The sequence below is a fragment of the Pinus tabuliformis genome, chromosome 4_1, assembly GCF_031772625.1.
Source record: "Pinus tabuliformis cultivar Carrire ecotype Pingquan chromosome 4_1, CPIR1, whole genome shotgun sequence".
Classification (NCBI taxonomy): domain Eukaryota; kingdom Viridiplantae; phylum Streptophyta; class Pinopsida; order Pinales; family Pinaceae; genus Pinus; species Pinus tabuliformis.
Window position 1 is genome coordinate 401,938,640 of NC_142303.1, and position 21,923 is coordinate 401,960,562.

Below are 21,923 nucleotides of genomic sequence, written 5' to 3' on the forward strand. Positions count from 1 at the left end.
CTTTAAATGTAATGGCCCAAGACCCACAGGGAAAAAACTGGACAAGCACCTACAGCTGGAATAGTTCAATTTAGTTTTGGTTTACCAAATTGTTAAAATTTTAAAAAGGAAAGCTTTATTATTAAGTTTTTCCGTAAGTATAATTTTAAGAAAAATAATTTAAAAATAAAGTTTGGTAAAAATAATCTAAATGTGTATAGTTGTCTTAAAAATGCTTTGTTTGACAATTAACAAAGAAATTTTAAGAAAAAATAAAGTTTGGTAAAAATAATTTAAATTTGTATAGTTGTCTTAAAACTGTTTTTGTTTGACAAAGAATTGGGTTTCTTTAAAGGTAATGGCTCAAGACCTAGAGACATCTAGTAGGAGTGAAAGTTTGCCCCTTACGAACAACTAGTTGGTTATTCTAGGTGGTGTGATTTTCCTTGAATAACAGTGATGAATCGACCTAGAGACTTCGAGTAGGAGTGAAAGTTTGCCCCTTACGAACAACTAGTTGGTTATTCTAGGTGGTGTGGTTTTTCTTGAATAACAGTGATGATTCAACAACTAGTGATGAGTGTCCTCACAACTAGTTTCACAACTGACAAATAAATTATAATAGATTATAGATTTTCTTACCATTTATAAAAAACTTAAATTTGCATAGTGTTTAATTAATCTATTATAAGAAAATAATTTCAAATTGATCAAAACACATTGTGGTAAACTTAAATTTGTAGTGTTTAATTAATCTACTCTAAAAAAATAATTTCAAATTGACCAAAATACTTGGATGCAGCGATATAACAAATGGTTTAGTAAATAGGGTACTTGCTTGGGGTATAAAAGTATAGGAAGAGGCTTTAGGGTCAGTTGGAGAACACACTAGAGTGATGAGTCGTTCAATTTTCTAGAGTGAGGTTTGCTAAGAGAAATCGAATCAATGATCAACAGCTAGTGGCAGTGAGTACATAACAGAGAGGCAGAGTTGGTACTAGTGAGACAACGCAGATCCTGGAGAGGTTGATGCAGACGCAGTTGGGTGTTATGCAGAGGTAGCTACGAGCTGCACAGAGCCAGGAGAGGCCAGTGTGTGTGACTCAGAGGGTCTAATGGCTGACGTAGAAGCTTCAAAAGGTCAGAGAGGTTAGTAGAGATGACGCAGGGCCAAAAGGTAGCGTTGGGAGGATTTCGTGGGACAGACTGGGAGCTGGTGAGCTGGGTAGGGTGATGCAGTCCCTATCAGAGTGATGCAGAGCAGTGGAAGATGCAATTGTTGTTGTACGATTGTTCATCTGGTGATTAATCAACCGAAATATCTATCTCCGAGGAGAGGTACTAATGCTAAGGGAATTGTATGTTGGTTGAGCCATTTCTGGCACCTTAGTTGTATTATGAAAACTGTATAATAATAAAACCCTCTGAATAGCTGCACTGATTTTTCCACATTGGGTTTTTCTGGGGACATTGGTCCAAAAGTAACGGTGTCACTTGTGTGCTTGTTTTCTTTTAGTTGATGATCTGTAGATGTTAACACTGTACTTGTGTTTATTTTCAGTGTTTACATGGTAAATAACTTGTTAAGTAATTAAACACGTAGGAAGCAATAAACCAGATAGTACATGAAGAATTTCTAACGGGTTAAACTTAGAAATTCCAACAAGGTATCAGAGTGTGGTTGCAAATCATAAGAAAATTGTAGGCATTAACCAAGCAGAGCATTTGCAACAGATTCAGTGGTCCCCAGTGACAGAGCTGATCCTTGCAGAAGGCGACAGAGAAAGGAGTGGTGCAGAGGCACTCTGTCATTGTTCTAGGCCAAAGAAAGGCAACGCAGAGGCTAAGGGAGGCAGAATCAATCTCACGCAGAGCCTAGGAGGGTTAACGCAGTTGGCTAGGGGAGTTGATTTGATGGTGTCGAGATTGCGCAGAGTCAAGTGGATTAATCCTTCACTTATTGGGGCATAGGAGGCAGTGGGTAATTTGTGGAGCGAAGCTAGTGCGGTACTATGGTCAGAACAATACCTAAAAGGGCAAGACCAAGGAGGAGGGAGTTGTTGTTGAGACGGTTTTCTAGTGTAGGAATCCAGATCAATGTTATAGTTACACAAATGATCGGAGTGGGGAAACTTGACGTTGGCAGAAGGATTTCCAGGAGGGAAATCGGGACTTAGAGGGAGTCCAAAGGAGAAATTCTAGATGAGAAGTAAAGAGACTCAGGAGGAGTCAAACTGAGAACTTCCAAACAGGAAGAAGAGAGACTCGACAAGAGTCGAACAGAGGACTTCCAGGAGGGAAGTAGAAACACTTGGAAGAGTTGAAAGGAGAGCAGTGAAATGGCCATGAATTAGATGAGAGATCAGGACACGCTAGACATAGAGTCCAACTTTGTAGTCTAGAAGGCCAGGATCTTGTCCGTTCTAGAAAAAACATCGCATCAAAGGCTTCGCCTTGAGAACGATGGCTATCCTGGTCGACCTAGTAGTGAATGGTATGTATGATGAGACAATGGCTAAGACAAAGTGAATCATCCTTGATGGGGTCAAGGATCATGTGGTACCGCATTTTTGCTTAGAAGGAAATGACAAAGGAGATGTGGGACACTTTGAAGACATTGTACCAGCATACTTCTATGTAGAGGAATATGCCCTTGGAGAATCACCCAAGGGCATACCAGATGCAGAAGTGAGAGAAGATAGATGTCTTCCTCGATCGGTTGAAGGAGATCCATGACCAACTAACATCCATAGGTGGCTATGTGTCTCAAAAAAGCTTTCCCTTTACTAAAAATAACATCATAGTCTCTATCCTCCAAATTGCAACAAATACCAAATTATGCTTGAGACTTGGTACATACATGACATCTTTCAAGTGGAAATGGGAGCCCAACTCCCTCTTAAAGCATGCAATCCCAATTCCTTTGGTGTTGTACCTCCCATCATTACCCAATTTGATGTGCATTTGGAGATCCTTATGCTCCAAGTTGCTAAAAAATTCTGTACACCTTGTCATATGGAACGAGACACTGAAATCTAAGTACCACACACACCCCATATAGTGTTGGATATGCACGCTATTAGGGTGAAGTCTAATTCAAATTATGAGGCTAGTGCTTCACCTCCTACTCCTCCTGAGGGTTTCTTGTTAGAATCTTTGCGTGGAAACTTTGTAGCATATTGACTATATTTGTGGCAGTGGAATTATTTTATCTTGCTCAAGTATTTCTTCTTGCCATATTTTTTGTTGGATTTAGGTTTGTTATAGGTCTTCTTTCCTTTTCCCTTAATCCCCTTCCTAACCAAGGAAAAATTTTCTTCATCCTCTCATTTGGATGATGCTCCATCTTTGGTATTTCTCCTGATCTCTTCTTGTACCAAATCAGACCACAACCTCTCCCAATTCGGTATTTTTTTCCTTCCATTCATAGAGTCCTGGTAGCTATGCTAGGATTTTGGAAGGCTTAGAAGATCTAGGCGCACTAGGTCACATTCTGCAACATTCTCCCCAACCCATCCAAGCTCATCTTGAAATTGTGTAAATCTAGTCAGGTACTGGACAACATATTCATTCTTCTGAATCCTTATGTTTTGAAGTTTGTCTTTTAGGGCCAATTTTCTATGGTCACTGTTATTTTCAAATAGCTTAGTTAGTGTCTCCCACACAGAAAATGGTGTAGCTTTTCCATGGAGATTTGAGATCACATGGTTTCTCACACCTTTCCAGAATAATTCTCCTGGCCTTCGCACCATCCTTCTTCCATTGGGATAATTGATTTGCATCAGACTGTTGGGGTTTTGCAATATCAGTATTGATATATTATAACACAATTATTATCAAGCACTTCTTCCATCCAATCCTTCCAGACAATGAAATTTGAGTTACTCTCTAGGGCATACTCCAATATTAGTATGTTGAAAGACATTGTCCAAAATCTGAAGGAAAACTTCAACAATGAAGCTACAATTCAAAATTCCTGAGTGAAGAATTCAAAATATTGGTTCTAATGTGGTTTCAGGGCTCTAATGCCATGTAGAAATGTTGATATAAATTGCAATTGTTCAATAAATCAAACTGAAATCAAGAGACACAATTCTAATCTAACAATCTACGAAATGGAAATCACAGTTTAGAACAGCACGCATAGACATGAAACAAGAAAAACCAAAATTACATAGTGATTTCTGTAGAAATTTTGAATAATATGACACTTATTCACAGAGATTATCTCGATTATACACTATTGCGGAATGCATGCATAATACATAACCTTCTCTACGTTGATCATCAATTTTGCAAAATTTAAAACAATGAAACATCAATCGCATGCGCACATTAACATAATATGTAACCCAGGGAAAGCATACAGCTGAAAACCCCACACTATCTCTATATTATAATGATTGAGAACATGTAACAATACATAGTACAATACTCCTCACAAGTACTCAGTACTATCTCCACTTGTTACACACAAACTAGCTTAGATCTGAATCAATCACAAGTTCAAATCTCCTCCACTGCTTGCCTGCCTCCATTGTGCAATCCTGCATGAGAATAGATGAGAATGACTGATCCAAACTCGTATTTCCCTGGTTGAACCACACAATCCTCATTGTTAATACTCGATCCATTGATTGTGCAAATCTCATGCACAACTATAGTCACAACTGATAGCAATCTCAACCTCTAACACCTGTCTCCATTGAACTGTCCATGCACTGAGTTAACTGATGTATTCTTTAGTTGCTTTATGAGTTAATAATTAGTGAATTAATTAAAAATTAATTCACATCACTGATCACTAGTGTATTCTACAGTTAGACTAAATACACCAAGTCAAACTGAACACAACTCCAACAACTGCACCAAACTCAACCACATGAGTTCTAACTGAAGTCCATCATGCAATAGCTCAACTGACCCATAAGAAAAGCGTATCTCCTTCTGACAGCTGCATGTGCCACATCTGTAGCTCAAACTGAAGTGCTCCAAGAGGATAAGATAATGTTTATAGTTCAAATATTATTATGAGCTAATAATATTCGACTGTTCTACTTTTAGCCTGACAGTCTAAAAATAGACTCCGCCCATATGTCTAAAAATAGAGGTCCATCTATTTTTACCAACATGGCCAATCATCCACAAATAGCATCCTGCAACTCATAGACCATGATCCATATGTCTAAAAATAGACTTTGTGCCAAAAATAGCCTGCGCGCCCACTTAGTGAAGGCGACTTCTTTCCACTAAGCTCCATCATCTTGTTTCATTCTCAACACTCCCTCTCAACAAAATATGGATTATCAGCAACCCCTGTCCTGTCTCGGTGGTATTCGAATTTTCTCATGGTCAGTGCCTTCGTCAAGATATCATAATCTTGATCCTCCGTTGGAATGTATGAAAGTAACATGATTCTCCGCTGCACACAATCTCTGATATGATGGTACCTGATGTCAATGTGCTTAGATCTATCATGAAATACTGGATTAGCTGAGAGTTTAATGCAACTCTGGTTATCACAATAAATCACAGAAGGCTTCAAGTATGAACCGAACAACCCGACCAGGATCTTCCTCATCCATATCGCCTCGCATGCAGCCAACTTGCTGCCATATACTCGTGCCACAGATCTCTCCTTCCTGCTATACCAAGAAATTGTTGTCGACCCGATACTGAAAATCCCTCCAGATGTGCTCTTTTTGTCCGTTGGGCTCCCTGCCCAATCTGCATCCGTGAAGCCACATAGCTTCACCTCTTCCTCCTATCTGTACCACAATCCATATCCCGATGTGCCTCTGAGATAATGCAATACATGCTTTCCTGTCTTCCAGAAGAGCTTGGTTGGCTTAACCATAGCTTGTGAAAGTTGGTTAACAGCATAACATATATCAGGTCATGTATTGACCAGATACATAAGCGACCCCACCAATTGTCGATAAACAGTGGCATCCACTACCTCTGCTGAAGTAGCATCCTCATTCCTCCAACCTCCAGGAAGAGGAGTATCAATAGGCTTGCAGACATGCATGTTGAACTTCTCCAGTAACTCCCAAGCATACTTACCCTGAGAAATAAATAGTCCATCACTGCACTGCCAAATTTCCAATCCCAGGAAATAATGAAGGAGGCACAAGTACTTCATCTCAAACTCCTTAGCAAGATCATCCTTGCATAAAAGTATCAACAACTCATCACCTGTTAGAATCAAATCATCTACATAAAGTACAATGATAAGCAACTTACCCTCCACCACAATCTGGTGTAGGTTAGGATCCGCCTCACTCTTGGAGAATCCAAGTCTGGTGAAATAACTGTCTATCCGTGTGTACCAAGCACATGGTGCTTTTTTCAACCCATACAACACTCTCTTGAGCCTACACACCCACGACTCGCTGTTGAAGATCTCGAAACCTTCGGGCTGCTCTATGTACACCTCCAAGTCTCAAGCATAATTTGGTATTTGTTGCAATTTGGAGGATAGAGACTATGATGTTATTTTTAGTAAAGGGAAAGCTTTTTTGAGACACATAGCCACCTATGGATGTTAACTGGTCATGGATCTCCTTCAACCGATCGAGGAAGACATATATCTTCTCTCACTTCTGCATCTGGTATGCCCTTGGGTGATTCTCCAAGGGCATATTCCTCTACACAGAAGTATGCTAGTACAATGTCTTCAAAGTGTCCCACATCTCCTTTGTCATTTCCTTCTAAGCAAAAATGTGGTACCACATGATCCTTGACCCCATCAAGGATGATTCACTTTGTCTTAGCCATTGTCTCATCATACATACCATTCACTACTAGGTCGACCGAGATAGCCATCGTTCTCAAGGCGAAACCTTTGATGCGATGTTTTTTCTAGAACGGACAAGATCCTGGCCTTCTAGACTACAAAGTTGGACTCTATGTCTAGCGTGTCCTGATCTCTCATCTAATTCATGGCCATTTCACTGCTCTCCTTTCAACTCTTCCAAGTGTTTCTACTTCCCTCCTGGAAGTCCTCTGTTCGACTCTTGTCGAGTCTCTCTTCTTCCTGTTTGGAAGTTCTCAGTTTGACTCCTCCTGAGTCTCTTTACTTCTCATCTAGAATTTCTCCTTTGGACCCCCTCTAAGTCCCGATTTCCCTCCTGGAAATCCTTCTGCCAACGTCAAGTTTCCCCACTCCGATCATTTGTGTAACTATAACATTGATCTGGATTCCTACACTAGAAAACCGTCTCAGCAGCAACTCCCTCCTCCTTGGTCTTGCCCTTTTAGGTATTGTTCTGACCATAGTACCGCATTAGCTTCGCTCCACAAATTACCCATAGCCTCCTATGCCCCAATAAGTGAAGGATTAATCCACTTGACTCTGCGCAATCTCGACACCATCAAATCAACTCCCCTAGCCAACTGCGTTAACCCTCCTAGGCTCTGCGCGAGATTGATTCTGCCTCCCTTAGCCTCTGCGTTGCCTTTCTCTGGCCTAGAACAATGACAGAGTGCCTCTGCACCACTCCTTTCTCTGTCGCCTTCTGTAAGGATCAGCTCTGTCACTGGGGACCACTGAATCTGTTGCAAATGCTCTGCTTGGTTAATGCCTACAATTTTCTTATGATCTGCAACCACACTCTAATACCTTGTTGGAATTTCTAAGTTTAACCCGTTAGAAATTCTTCATGTACTATCTGGTTTATTGCTTCCTACGTGTTTAATTACTTAACAAGTTATTTACCATGTAAACACTGAAAATAAACACAAGTACAGTGTTAACATCTACAGATCATCAACTAAAAGAAAACAAGCACACAAGTGACACCGTTACTTTTGGACCAATGTCCCCAGAAAAACCCAATGTGGAAAAATCAGTGCAGCTATTCAGAGGGTTTTATTATTATATAGTTTTCATAATACAACTAAGGTGCCAGAAATGGCTCAACCAACATACAACTCCCTTAGCAGTAGTACCTCTCCTCGGAGATAGATATTTCGGTTGATTAATCACCAGATGAACAATCGTACAACAACAATTGCATCTTCCACTGCTCTGCATCACTCTGATAGGGACTGCATCACCCTACCTAGCTCACCAGCTCCCAGTTTGTCCCACGAAATCCTCCCAACGCTACCTTTTGGCCCTGTGTCATCTCTACTAACCTCTCTGACCTTTTGAAGCTTCTACGTCAGCCATTAGACCCTTTGAGTCACACACACTGGCCTCTCCTAGCTCTGTGCAGCTCGTAGCTACCTCTGCATAACACCCAACTGCGTCTGCATCAACCTCTCCAGGATCTGCGTTGTCTCACTAGTACCAACTCTGCCTCTCTGTTATGTACTCACTGCCACTAGTTGTTGATCATTGATTCGATTTCTCTTAGCAAACCTCACTCTAGAAAATTGAACGACTCATCACTCTAGTGTGTTCTCCAACTGACCCTAAAGCCTCTTCCTATACTTTTATACCCCAAGCAAGTACCCTATTTACTAAACCATTTGTTATATCGCTGCATCCAATTATTTTGGTCAATTTGAAATTATTTTTTTAGAGTAGATTAATTAAACACTACAAATTTAAGTTTACCACAATGTGTTTTGATCAATTTGAAATTATTTTCTTATAATAGATTAATTAAACACTATGCAAATTTAAGTTTTTTATAAATGGTGAGAAAATCTATAATCTATTATAATTTATTTGTCAGTTGTGAAACTAGTTGTGAGGACACTCATCACTAGTTGTTGAATCATCACTGTTATTCAAGAAAAACCACACCACCTAGAATAACCAACTAGTTGTTCGTAAGGGGCAAACTTTCACTCCTACTCGAAGTCTCTAGGTCGATTCATCACTGTTATTCAAGGAAAATCACACCACCTAGAATAACCAACTAGTTGTTCGTAAGGGGCAAACTTTCACTCCTACTAGATGTCTCTAGGTCTTGAGCCATTACATTTAAAGAAACCCAATTCTTAGTCAAACAAAAACAGTTTTATGACAACTATACAAATTTAAATTATTTTTACCAAACTTTATTTTTTCTTAAAATTTCTTTGTTAATTGTCAAACAAAGCATTTTTAAGACAACTATACACATTTAGATTATTTTTACCAAACTTTATTTTTAAATTATTTTTCTTAAAATTATACTTGCGGAAAAACTTAATAATAAAGCTTTCCTTTTTAAAATTTTAACAATTTGGTAAACCAAAACTAAATTGAACTATTCCAGCTGTAGGTGCTTGTCCAGTTTTTTCCCTGTGGGTCTTGGGCCATTACATTTAAAGAAACAAGTTCTTAGTCAAACAAAAACACTTTTAAGACAACTATACAATTTAAATAATTTTTACTAAAACTTTTATCTTTAATTTTTTTCTTTAAATTTTTTTTAGTCAAACTAAACAGTTTTAAGACAATTGTACACATTTAAATTAATTTTACTAGACTCTATTTTTAAATCATTTTTCTTAAAATTATAATTGCCTAAAAACTTAATAATAAAACTTTGCTTTTTAAAATTTTAACATTTTGATGAATCAAAACTAAATTGATGGCTTAAAAGTTAAATGTTTGTATTGTAAATTGGATTTTGTTCAGCGCCATGTAAAGCATAAATTATTTTTACCAAACTTTATTTTTAAATTACTTTTCTTAAAATTATAATTGCCGAAAAACTTAATAATAAAACTTTTTAAAATTTTAACATTTTGGTGAACCAAAACTCAATTGATGGCTTAAAAGTTAAACGTCCCAATTGTAAAGCTCGAGAACGTTCCACTCTCTTCCAATTTTTCCTCTCGAAGTTTCTATGTGCCTATATATCACGAGGGATGGGATCAGAACTGTCAATTGAATTTGCTTGATCGATGTCTGGCTTCTAGAGTTTTGGTGTTTGGAATCGATTTGCAAAGAATCTCACCCATCTACTGTGACTGCCTGTAATCCATTTTATTTCTTTTCAGAGGGTAAATCTAATATACACTGTTATCCATTTTATTCTTTTCAGAAGGTAAATCTAATATACACGGTTTTGCCTTTTTGGTTAGTTGGGTTTAACATTTTTGGTTGCAGGGTTTAAGCTTCTGTAGAGTCTTTTAATGGTAGCTAGGGGGGTTTGAATAATTTTATGGCGTTTTTTTTGGGGAAATTAGTTGAGTGTAACGTATTTTCTATGGAATTTGGTAATTCAGATTGAGATTTGAGCGATAAAGAGTTACCTGGATCGTGCTCTGGAAACGCTGGAGAAGAGTTACATGGATCGTGGTCTGCACTTCCCGGAAAAGCTGGAGAAGAGTTACATGGATCGTGCTATAGAAAAGCTGCAGAAGAGTTACATGGATCGTGCTCTAGAAGACGTGGAGAAGAGTTACCTGGATCGTGCTCTAGAAAAGCTGGAGAAGAGTTACATGGATCGTGGTCTGCACTTCCAGGAAAAGCTGGATATGCAGATGCTCAAGCTGCAGATGCTCAAAAGTCAAAAGTCAATGGAGAAGAGTCACATGGATCGTGGTCTGCACTTCCCGGAAAAGCTGGAGATGAGCCCTCTGTTATATGACCTGTTATATGACAAGCTGCAGATGCTCAAAAGTAAGCTGCAGATGCTCAAAAGTCAATGCAGGCGGTTAGATGGCCATCACCATGAGGAGAACAAGGGCGTAGCGGTGGACATCGAAGAAACGCCCAAGGAGTATGTGTTCTGCGCTGACGTTCCGGGCCTTACCAAGTCCGACATTCAGGTAAATGGCGAAAATTAAATCCAGTGAGCAGGGTGGGTTTCTTGATTAGGGTTTCATTTTAGTGACAGGGAGGGTTTATTTTTTTGAAGGTGTATGTGGAAGAGGAGACGTTGCTGGTGATAGAATGCCAGGGAGTCAAGCGGAAGCGCGACGCGGTCGAGGATGAGGAGGGCTGTAAATATCTGCGAGTGGAAAGAAAGAGAAGCCCTAAGTTTGCCAGGAAATTCACGCTGCCTAGGGATGCCAATGTCGAGGGCATTTCTGCATCGTGTGTGGATGGGGTTTTGACTGTTACTGTGCCCAGGATTCCGCCTGCCATGGAGTTCAAAACAATTCAGATTTCCGTAAACTGACGATAGAGGAAGGCGTTTTGCTTAACCCTTTTTGTTTCTTTGTTCTTCAACTGTAACCAGGTGCTGTTCCATTTTTGTTCAATGGAATGGAAGCGGTTTTTTGTTTGGAGAAGTTTGGTTTTCCACTGGTGTCAGACGTGATTTCTTGTTTGAAATTGGAACAAAGAATTGATATCTGTCTGTGTGGGAAGTCTGGTTTTCCACTGGTGTCAGTCAGATGTAATTTATTTTTTGAATTTGGAACAAAGAATTGATCGCAATGAGTACTCTGTTTTGGGATGCGTAAATGAGTAAATTAGAAGGGTAGAATGTCTTTTTCCCAATACAAATACATTATGATATGATTTTCTGTTTATGCACATGATTATGATTATGATTATGATTATGATTATGATTATAGATTATGTGATTTAGATGAGGGACATTATTGTGTAATGCTGTAAATCATTTATTTATTTTTTACTGTCAAAATTACATTGTTTTTTAAATTATACATATATTATAATATATGTTTTTTATTTTTATTTTTATTTTTGGACATTAGTTAGTATTGGTGGATGTGAATATATGAAATGTTTTCATATGTATTTTAAATTTTATATGCCATTTGTTATATATATATGTATGTATGTATTTTTATATTTTTGAAGTAAATAATTTTTATAATTTTGTGTAAGTTTGTGTCGTTACGATTGGGATTTAGATTAGAATTTCCATGAAACTTTTGTAAGATATTAGGATGAAAATGGGTTGTCTCATTCTTATTTCAAACATTGGATAAATCATTCATGTAGCATTGCACATTAATGTTAGTGTGATCTCCATTTTATATTATATTAGGAGTTCCCTACATTTCTGTTGCAAAGTGACCAATGCTCAAGATTATTTTGTTAGATATTTGATGTAACATTATTTTGGTTTAGTACCACACACAAGGGAAGATGTGACAATTGCATTGGTTGTTTGGTTTCACTTATCATTACATCTTCCTATTATAGAGTGGGGTAGGAAGAATAATCTCAATGTTTGTAAGTAGTAGATTTCTTTTATGTTATGCTCTATTTGGCATTTTGGACTCATGCCTTATCTATAAAAACTCATGGGAATGATTAGTTAGATAATCATTCCCAATTTTTTTGGAACATAATGGGATTGAAGACGCTTTGTAGCATGTGAAGTTTTTGACCCATTCCATCATGAACAACAATGACTTTGATTCACCTTGCAAGTACATAATATAGATATTGCCTATTTCTCTTGCACCTTGCAAGAGAGTGCAACCCCTACATGGAGTTAGTGTTATCCATGGAAAATGCACAATTTATTTCAAATTTTCGTTGCACATTTTTGTTGCTGACATAGTGCAAATCAGTGGGAGCCTAAGTGATAGTTATAAGTTGTGAGGAGACACCTAGAAGCTATCATACATTATTCTATCTTTCATAAGCATCATTATACTCATCATCCTTGGTAAGAATAGAGGTGTAAAGGGGTGATCTTGGCTTGATGGAGGCATTGTTCAAGATTTGTTTAAGATATTTGGAGGAGAGTTTCATTTTGAGGCCTTTAGGGTCAAGGGCACATAGTTTGAGGCTTTTGCTACATATTTGAAGATATCCTTGCATGAGGAGATGTCATGTAGCATTGTTGACATGGTCAAACCTTCAAATGAATAATAAATGCATTCTCTAATTTATTTATTTTTTCTTTTGAAGAATGCAAGTGGACTTGATACCTCATCCAAAACCCTTCTAATAATATTTTATGAAGGGTTGAATCATCTTAAATTAATGGATGAAAAGGTGGATAATGATATTCTCGATCTTTATTAATAATATTTTGATGCAAATTAGTTGGAAGGGAAATCCATAAAAAGAGATCCATTCTCATTGTTAAAAGGCCTAGGTGGAAGATAAGAATTTATCTCCCAAGTACTTCATTGAATATCTTTTAGGAAATTTGGAAGAAGGGAATTGGTTCAAGTTTTGGTTTCCTCATCCTTTATTCATTTCATGGATTATTAGGGTTTTGCAAGAATTTCCATTAGTTTGTTGTTGAAATATTATCTATGTGATGTTTTGATAATGATAGTAGGAAATACATGACGTGTTTATTTGGATTGTTGGAATCCACAATGCTGAGGGTCAACAATAAACACCTTGAAGGTTGTAGGAAACTTTACTAAAATGAGAGTGGGAGTGAATCAATTTAGTACATTCATGGACATAAAATTTATGTTTACTTTTCCTTCAAATATTTATCTGAACTTATTAACTAATAAGAAGAGCATCATATGAACAAAAAATTTAACTTATAACCAATATTTAACATGTAAATCACAACATAAAAATCAACAAATAAAAGAAATCACATGTGGACACCATATATAAATGGAAACCCATAAAGGGAGAAAACCACGAATTTGTTGTTGTGATGGAAAATCAAACTCATACTTCCTCTATTACATCAACTTTTGGAGGTTCCAACCTCTCTGCTATTTTGAAAGCTATAACTTGTTGGGAAGCTCCTACTCCAACTTACATAATGTTTTTGCAGGCTAATGTTAGAGAATGTAACTAGTGTCAGTCTTCATAATGAGAGATATTAATTAATAAATTTATTTTTATTATTTTATCAAGCATGCTCTTCATTCTTTTGAAGTCAAAAGAATTCAAATTAATATATATTTGAGTCATGGCATTTGAGATTTGAAAATATGGATTTTTTTTTTGGGTCAATTATAGCTAGTCAAAAGGTTCAAGTCGTCCCTCTCTTAGTCAAGTCATCGTGTGTGGGTAATTAACACCTCATGATCAACTATTAATAGACACCTACTCGAGCTCTTTTAAGGAGAAGAAAATAATATTGAAATAGTTTGATCTATGTAGCAGATAAAAAGTAAGACAAGTCAAGTTTTCAAGAACAAGAAAAAAACAAAAATATGAGGAAGACCAAAGTTTTGTACTTTATGTTTCACAGGTTCGAGTTTCCTGTAATCCTTTGACAGGGCCGAGGAAATCTGAAGCATCTTGTAGTTTCATTAAAGGCAAAAATCTGAGTTGACTTGAAGTTGGTAACAATATTGAGACTCTTGTAGCTAAAGTGAAGTTTGAGGAAGGTTGTGTTGAAAAGTGTGCAACAAGAAATGCTTGTTGAGAATACAACAAGATGATGGAGCTTAGTGAAAAGAGTCGCCTTCACTAAGTGGGCCCACAGGCTATTTTTGGCGCAAGTCTATTTTTATACTATGTCTATTTTTAGACATATGGATCATGTCTATGGATGATTGATCAAGTTGGGAAAAATAGATGGACTTCTATTTTTGATGAAAGTGTGAGTGATCACAGTGTGAGGGATTACAGTGTGAGTGATCACAGTGTGAGTGATCAAAGTCAAAAATAGAAAAGTCAAATATTATTATCTCACAATAATATTTGGACTATAAACTTAATCTTATTCTCTTGGAGCACTTCAGAATGAGCTACGGATGTGGTACATGCAGATCCCACAAGGAAATACGTGGTTACCTATGGGATGACTAATATTTGCATGCAGGACTTCAGTTAGAACTCAAGTGAGTTGAGTTTAGTGGACTGGAGGTGCAGTTGATGGAGTTGTGTTTAGTTTAGCTTTGTTAAACTGGTTGTATTTAGTCTAACTGATCAATAGACTAGAGATGAGTTGGGTGAATTAGTTATTAATTAATTCACAAGTTATTAACTCATAATACAACTAATGAATACATCAGTTAACTCAGTTGCATGTCAGTGCATGTTCAGTTCAATAGGGACAAGTGGTAGAGAATCAGATTACTATCAGTTGTGACTATAGTTGTGCATCAGATCTTGCACAATCAAAGGATTGAGTATGCCAATGAGTTTTCTCACGTATCTTCATGATATTATAGCTGTTGCTCACGTCCAACATAGTGTGGGTGACTATTTTGCAGTGTAAAATCGAGTTTGGGAAACAATTCTCATCAGTTCTCGAGCAGGTTTGAGCAGTGGAGGCAGGCAAGCAGCGGGAGAGATTTGGAGATCAAATCTGAGCTGTATTGTGTGTAACAGGTGGAGATACTTGTGAGAAGTATTATGCTTTGTATTGTTACATGATTCAATCAATATAATATACAGATAGTGTGGGGTTTTTAGCGAGATGCTTTCCCCGGGATACATACTGTGTTTATGAGTTTGATTGATGCTTCTATGTGTGCCTGTGGATGTTTCTGCTTCTGTAATTTGATGATCAACGTAGAGGAGATTATGTATTATACATGTTCCGCTTAAATTGTATGATCAGGATAATCTCTGTTGAATATGTGTCATATTATTCAAAATTTCTACATGGTATCAGAGCTAGATGATTTGTAGAAAAAGTTTCTACATGGTATCAGAGCTAGATGATTTGTAGAAAAAGTTTCTACATGGTATCGGAGCTGCTTGATTTGTAGAAGAGATTTTTACAGGATATCAAGCGAGGATTGATCATCAGATCTACTATTCAGTCACGAATTCAAGGTTGGAAGCAGTTGAGTTTTGTGCTGGTGGAATTCGAATTTAATTCCAAAGCAAGAGATAAAACTCAGAAACATTCAGTTCGAGAATGGAGACAGTATGCCCCAGTATCTCACGAAGTTCACCCAATGCCGGGATGAGCTGGGAAGTGTGGGGGTGACTGTCGGATGAGGATGGTGAGTCTAGGACTCCTTGACCTTCCTAAGAGTTGGCATAGCTACCAGGACTCGGTGAATGGAAGGGAGAAACTGCCAAATTGGGAACGACTATGGTCGGATTTGATGCAGGAGGAGATTAGACAGCGCACCAGAGACGGTTCTTCATCCATGCAGGATGAGGAGAACTGTGCCTTAGCGAGTAAGGCGAAGAAGGGGAAGGAGAAGGTTTCTCTTTCCGAATCCAATTCTTCCAGTGATGGGAAGAAGGTTGACAAGTCGAAGGTGAGATGCTTTCGTTGTCATGAGATTGGTTTCCGAGTCAGGAACCTATATGCTCTTGAGGTTCAAGATGCATGCAAAGCCTTGAGCAGCGAGGCAACTGATGGAGACTTGGTGGTTGAGAGGGAGCATATATTACCTCTCAACATGCAGAGCCAGAAGAAGTCTCAGACGATTGTGGAGGAGCCACAATTGGTGCAACAGCTTCAGGAGATTGTGGAGGAGCCACAACAGGGGAAGCTAAGAGGAGATCGAGTAGAGACATCTACTCATCCAGAGACCTCCAGTAGGGGGAAACTTCAAGCCAGGTGGGCTGAGGGATCGCATGCAGCCATACCTCCAGGTAGGAGGTGGGGTGATGTGGATTGATTGTCCCAAGGAGGAGGGGCAAGATCCTTGAGGTACCCAACCTCTTGGATGAGACCTTGCTACGGGAGCCCCGATGTGTAGTAGCAGGAACTGACTGATTGGGTAGAGACAGATGCGGATGGAGCGGCAGAGAGAGCGACAGTGCAGGGAATCCCAGGACAGCGCATAGCTAGCAGGCTGTAGCAATGCGAGAGGCACAAGTGTTTTGCATAGTGCTAGGTGGCACAGAGAGGTGTGCAATGGTGCGAGATGCATGGAGATGTTGCAGTAGCGCAGATGTCAGAGAGGGAGCACTTGTCAGCTGCAGGTAGAGCTTCAGCATCAGAGGATGTTTCTATCCCAACAGGGAGGTCAGTTGGGAGGTGCAGTGCGGATGCAATGCTGGGAGATAGAACCAGCAGCAGCACGGATGCAGTCAGAGATCAAAGTGACAGAGGCTAGAGCAGTCAGATACTGAAGAGCACAGAGATGCAGAGTTTCAGTTGATAGAGGCAATAGCAGTTAGAGACTTTGATGACAGAGCAAGTGGACCAGCCAAATGTGTTGCATGGAGAACATTCCAGAGTTACAGGATCGGGTTTGAGAGGAAGCCTTTCTTGTTGAGAGGGAGTGTTGAAAAGTTTGCAACAAGAAATGCTTGTTGAGAATACAACAAGATGATGGAGCTTAGTGAAAAGAGTCGCCTTCACTAAGTGGGCCCACAGGCTATTTTTGGCGCAAGTCTATTTTTATACTATGTCTATTTTTAGACATATGGATCATGTCTATGGATGATTGATCAAGTTGGGAAAAATAGATGGACTTCTATTTTTGATGAAAGTGTGAGTGATCACAGTGTGAGTGATTACAGTGTGAGTGATCACAGTGTGAGTGATCAAAGTCAAAAATAGAAAAGTCAAATATTATTATCTCACAATAATATTTGGACTATAAACTTAATCTTATTCTCTTGGAGCACTTCAGAATGAGCTACGGATGTGGTACATGCAGATCCCACAAGGAAATACGTGGTTACCTATGGGATGACTAATATTTGCATGCAGGACTTCAGTTAGAACTCAAGTGAGTTGAGTTTAGTGGACTGGAGGTGCAGTTGATGGAGTTGTGTTTAGTTTAGCTTTGTTAAACTGGTTGTATTTAGTCTAACTGATCAATAGACTAGAGATGAGTTGGGTGAATTAGTTATTAATTAATTCACAAGTTATTAACTCATAATACAACTAATGAATACATCAGTTAACTCAGTTGCATGTCAGTGCATGTTCAGTTCAATAGGGACAAGTGGTAGAGAATCAGATTACTATCAGTTGTGACTATAGTTGTGCATCAGATCTTGCACAATCAAAGGATTGAGTATGCCAATGAGTTTGCTCACGTATCTTCATGATATTATAGCTGTTGCTCACGTCCAACATAGTGTGGGTGACTATTTTGCAGTGTAAAATCGAGTTTGGGAAACAATTCTCATCAGTTCTCGAGCAGGTTTGAGCAGTGGAGGCAGGCAAGCAGCGGGAGAGATTTGGAGATCAAATCTGAGCTGTATTGTGTGTAACAGGTGGAGATACTTGTGAGAAGTATTATGCTTTGTATTGTTACATGATTCAATCAATATAATATACAGATAGTGTGGGGTTTTTAGCGAGATGCTTTCCCCGGGATACATACTGTGTTTATGAGTTTGATTGATGCTTCTATGTGTGCCTGTGGATGTTTCTGCTTCTGTAATTTGATGATCAACGTAGAGGAGATTATGTATTATACATGTTCCGCTTAAATTGTATGATCAGGATAATCTCTGTTGAATATGTGTCATATTATTCAAAATTTCTACATGGTATCAGAGCTAGATGATTTGTAGAAAAAGTTTCTACATGGTATCAGAGCTAGATGATTTGTAGAAAAAGTTTCTACAGGTTGAATATATCTTGAGAAAATAGATTCAAGGAAGTTGACCATATTTTACTTTGACTTGAGAGGATGGCTGACGTGGAACTTTTAAGGGAGTATTTAGTCTTAGGTTGGATATCTATTTTTCATATGATTCTATAAGAAGCGGATTGTTCGGGTTTTCCCCAGTTGCAGAGTTTTGACCTGGCATGGAGACTATATCTTGTGTTCTTTGTGTTTTGTGATCTTAATTTTTTTTATAATTGCTTGATGAAGAAGTAAAAACAAAATAATAAAATGGAAACAAATATCACGACTAATTATTAAGTAAGGAGAATCAACATAAATCTATAAATACCTTGATTTTCCAACATGGTATTAGAGTTAAGGCCGGTAAAAGTAGGAATCTTGAATATCACCATTATTGGCATAGTTGATACCTCTACAACAATCTCCTTCACCAAATACTATGATAAGGCAGTTTTGTTTAAGTGTATTCTTGAAGATCAAAATTTTTGTTCTTCTACCATCAAGAAGGATGAAGAAAGGTTGAATTTGAAGGAGGATTACAAGATCAGAATTGTCGTGATACAAGAATTCTGAGAAAGATCAAAATCCTGAAGCGTGAAGGACAGTTAGAAGATATGTAAGGTATGGGATGTCACTAAAGTCATGCTACAATATATGAAAATACAATCATGTGAGGCTCTACTGTCTAAATACAAAGTTCTATGATCCAAGTTGTCGACTGCAAGGCGAAATACATCTTTCGTAATGACAAGAAGGCATGACTATATGATCCAAGTTCCCGTTCATCTGAGTTAAGACTCTGAGATATGACATAAAGCCATATCCTCTTAGACAATTATATATTTGGAAAAATGACAGCAATCTGAAGTCATACAAGCTATGAAGTTGTTTTATGATTCAAAGAGGGCATAAGTTGATAGTAGTACGAGTTACACCATTGATTTGTAACACCTCCTCCAAGATATGATGAAGATACAAATTTCTGGAGCAATTATTCGATTCAATCCAAAAGCAGTGACTTATATCCGAGCCTATGGCAAGACACTACACCTTATCTATACTACACCTATACAATGATATGAGTTAATATAAGATCTAAAGGTCTTTTAATGCAAGGTTTAAAGATCCAAGCTTTCTCCAAAAGCGAATTAATTCTCGAGAAGATGTAAAAAAAAGTCGAGATGTAGTCTATGCATAGGGTGAACTTGCAGGATTAGATGGGATGCTAAAAAAGGCTATGATCTTATCCATTCAAAGAGCAACGAAACATAAGGAAGACATCTCTTAATTATGCCACAAACATTTGAATCCTAGAAAATAAGAAAGGAAGACCTTGTTTGATGAATTTTTTTGTGATCGCTTGGGCAGATTCAAATAAAGGAGTAGGCTAAGTATTTAAATGAAGTTGTGGGTAAATTTGTGTGAATTTTTGGGAGGCATATTTCTCTAAAATCATACCACACTCTCTGTGATTTTTGGAGGGAGGGTCTAGCGTTGAACTTCATACTTGAAGAGGAAAGAAAGACCTTATAGTGGGCTAAAAGCATCTGTAGAAGCCAGGGCATGATAAGGTCTTGTAGGAAGAGGAGGAATGCAACTTGAGGAGGGTTTTTGGGAAAAGGAAGATAGGGTTTAAGTAGACCGATAAAATCCCTAACCAAGCCAAGAACCTACAATAGATGCACAAACCTAGAAAAGTATTGAAAGGTATGTAGCATGGTGTTTTCAAGTTGATTTTGTTGCTAGTGGATGAGGTCCAAGTTAGGACAGTTTGTTTGGGCATCTAAAAGACTGTTTGAGGGAAGAAAAACGTGTCTTTGAAGCCCTAGAACATTTGTCCAAATTCTAGAGGGATAGTTTTGAGAAAAAGGAGGATTCTCATAGTCAAGAGGGAATAAGGCTTATGTGTAATTGCAAATTGAAAGAAGGATCTGTTTTTGGGACCAAGCTTCTAAGTAGGCCTTCCCAAACAAGGTCACATCTCCCTGTAGCAACTATCAGGAAGAGTTCCTTTTGTGAGGGTTCTTTTTTTTTGCAAGTACAATGAAGCCCTAGGCATGACTAAATGGTGTATGCCCAAATTTGAAATTGTTCAGAAAGAAGACTTGAAGAAGCACTTTGTACAATGAGTGCAAGAGTTGGTTCACCATTATGTGGCTAGAATTGTGAAAAAACCATAAGGGCAATGAAGCAACGGAGATTCACTATCAAGTGGGTTGATCCAAAATTAAAATGAAGGTTTCATATTGTTTTTTGCAAGATAGCTTGTCTTTTAAGCAATGGATCGTGATTGCAAAAGCACACAAACTAAAGTAAATTTTGCAAATTTTTAATAGTTAAAATGGACAATAAGCAACATCAAAACACAACAAATTAATGATGAATTTCACCCCTCCTGGGCTACATATCTAGGTCCAGCGTCCAATGGTGGCCTTTTTTATTATAATCTCAAATGTTCAAATACATCAACATACAAGTCTTAGCTTGTAAAAATAACACTGCCATTGCATCCAGAATGCCCAAAATACCCTATGTAGGCTCTTCTTGGGCTCAAAAAGGCTGAAAATAGCCAAAATAGGCCTCCTTCAAACTACCTGCAAATAGCTTGTTAAATTTTCTTAGGGCTATATTTGTCTTTGCTTTGATAATTGCATTTATTCATTAACACATTACATTCACCCCATAACATCATAACATTATTCATATTTACATCATTATTCAACAACATATGAAATTATATAGAAAGAACAATATCATCATCATCAATGTAGTAGAACATAAAGGAACAATAGAAGAAAAGTAGTCACACATAGAGACACCAGGATTGGTCGGAGACTAGGGTAAAACCCACTGTGGGGAAAAACCTTTCCAGATTTTCATAGAATTATTCAAAAAAATATAGTACAATTATCCATATCTTCATTCATACTACTATTCATGAAAATAAACTACAACATCCATGAAATGAACCCAATAATGCTTATACTCAAAATCCTGATTCTGAAGCCTGTAATGAACTATCATTTTCTATGGTCAATTGTCGAACACTGTAGTCACTGTGCGAAATATTTTGACAACTAAAATTCCATCATTTAGGTCATGTTCATATGGAGTAGGAGTCATGCATGTAGTTGGGAAGCTTATAATCGCTTTCTGGAGCTTACAAGCGAGTGATTGTAGTTTGCAACTGAGATTCTGAAACCTAGATGTCAGTCGCACAAAGGACGAGCTGTGCATGGGACAGTGATTTATAAAAAAGGGCCATGCCGAAACTGCGAAGATGCATGATGCCCCAACCCCCCATTTTCTTTGGGAGGGTTATGTTTTTTAGATTTGTGAGATGATATTTTCTCTTTTCTTTAACTCCTCCCCAGATGAAGTTGGCCATCAGATTGTTCAATTTTTTTATTATAGCAGAAGGTAAGTAATATAGTTGCGCCCAATATACTGATAATTGGGTCAGGACAGATTGGGAGAGAATCATCCTGCCCGCCAAAGATAAACATCTATATTCCCATCCCAAAATCAACTTATAAAATTTGTTGATGATCCATGACCAGTCGGATATGGTATAAGCCGTGGGCTTTTGGGTGAAACCAAGATATTTCATACCCTCCTTGATAGAAATAGCCTAT

At 37.9% G+C, this 21,923-nt stretch overlaps 1 protein-coding gene across 2 annotated transcripts; it reads left to right on the forward strand.

Annotated features, from left to right (window-relative positions):
* The first annotated feature begins 9,826 nt into the window (after positions 1-9,826).
* LOC149176006 (17.7 kDa class II heat shock protein-like) lies at positions 9,827-11,406 on the forward strand. 2 transcript variants are annotated; one of them, XM_089423001.1, is made up of 3 exons: positions 9,827-9,927; positions 10,153-10,698; positions 10,788-11,406. In XM_089423001.1, the coding sequence occupies exons 2-3, from the start codon at positions 10,216-10,218 to the stop codon at positions 11,049-11,051; spliced, it is 747 nt and encodes a 248-aa protein (XP_089279127.1). In that variant the 5' UTR covers positions 9,827-9,927; positions 10,153-10,215; the 3' UTR covers positions 11,052-11,406. The 2 variants fall into 2 exon arrangements, with proteins under 2 accessions (XP_089279127.1, XP_089279126.1); XM_089423000.1 differs by lacking the exon at positions 9,827-9,927 and having other exon boundaries at positions 10,079-10,698.
* The last annotated feature ends 10,517 nt before the right edge of the window (positions 11,407-21,923 follow it).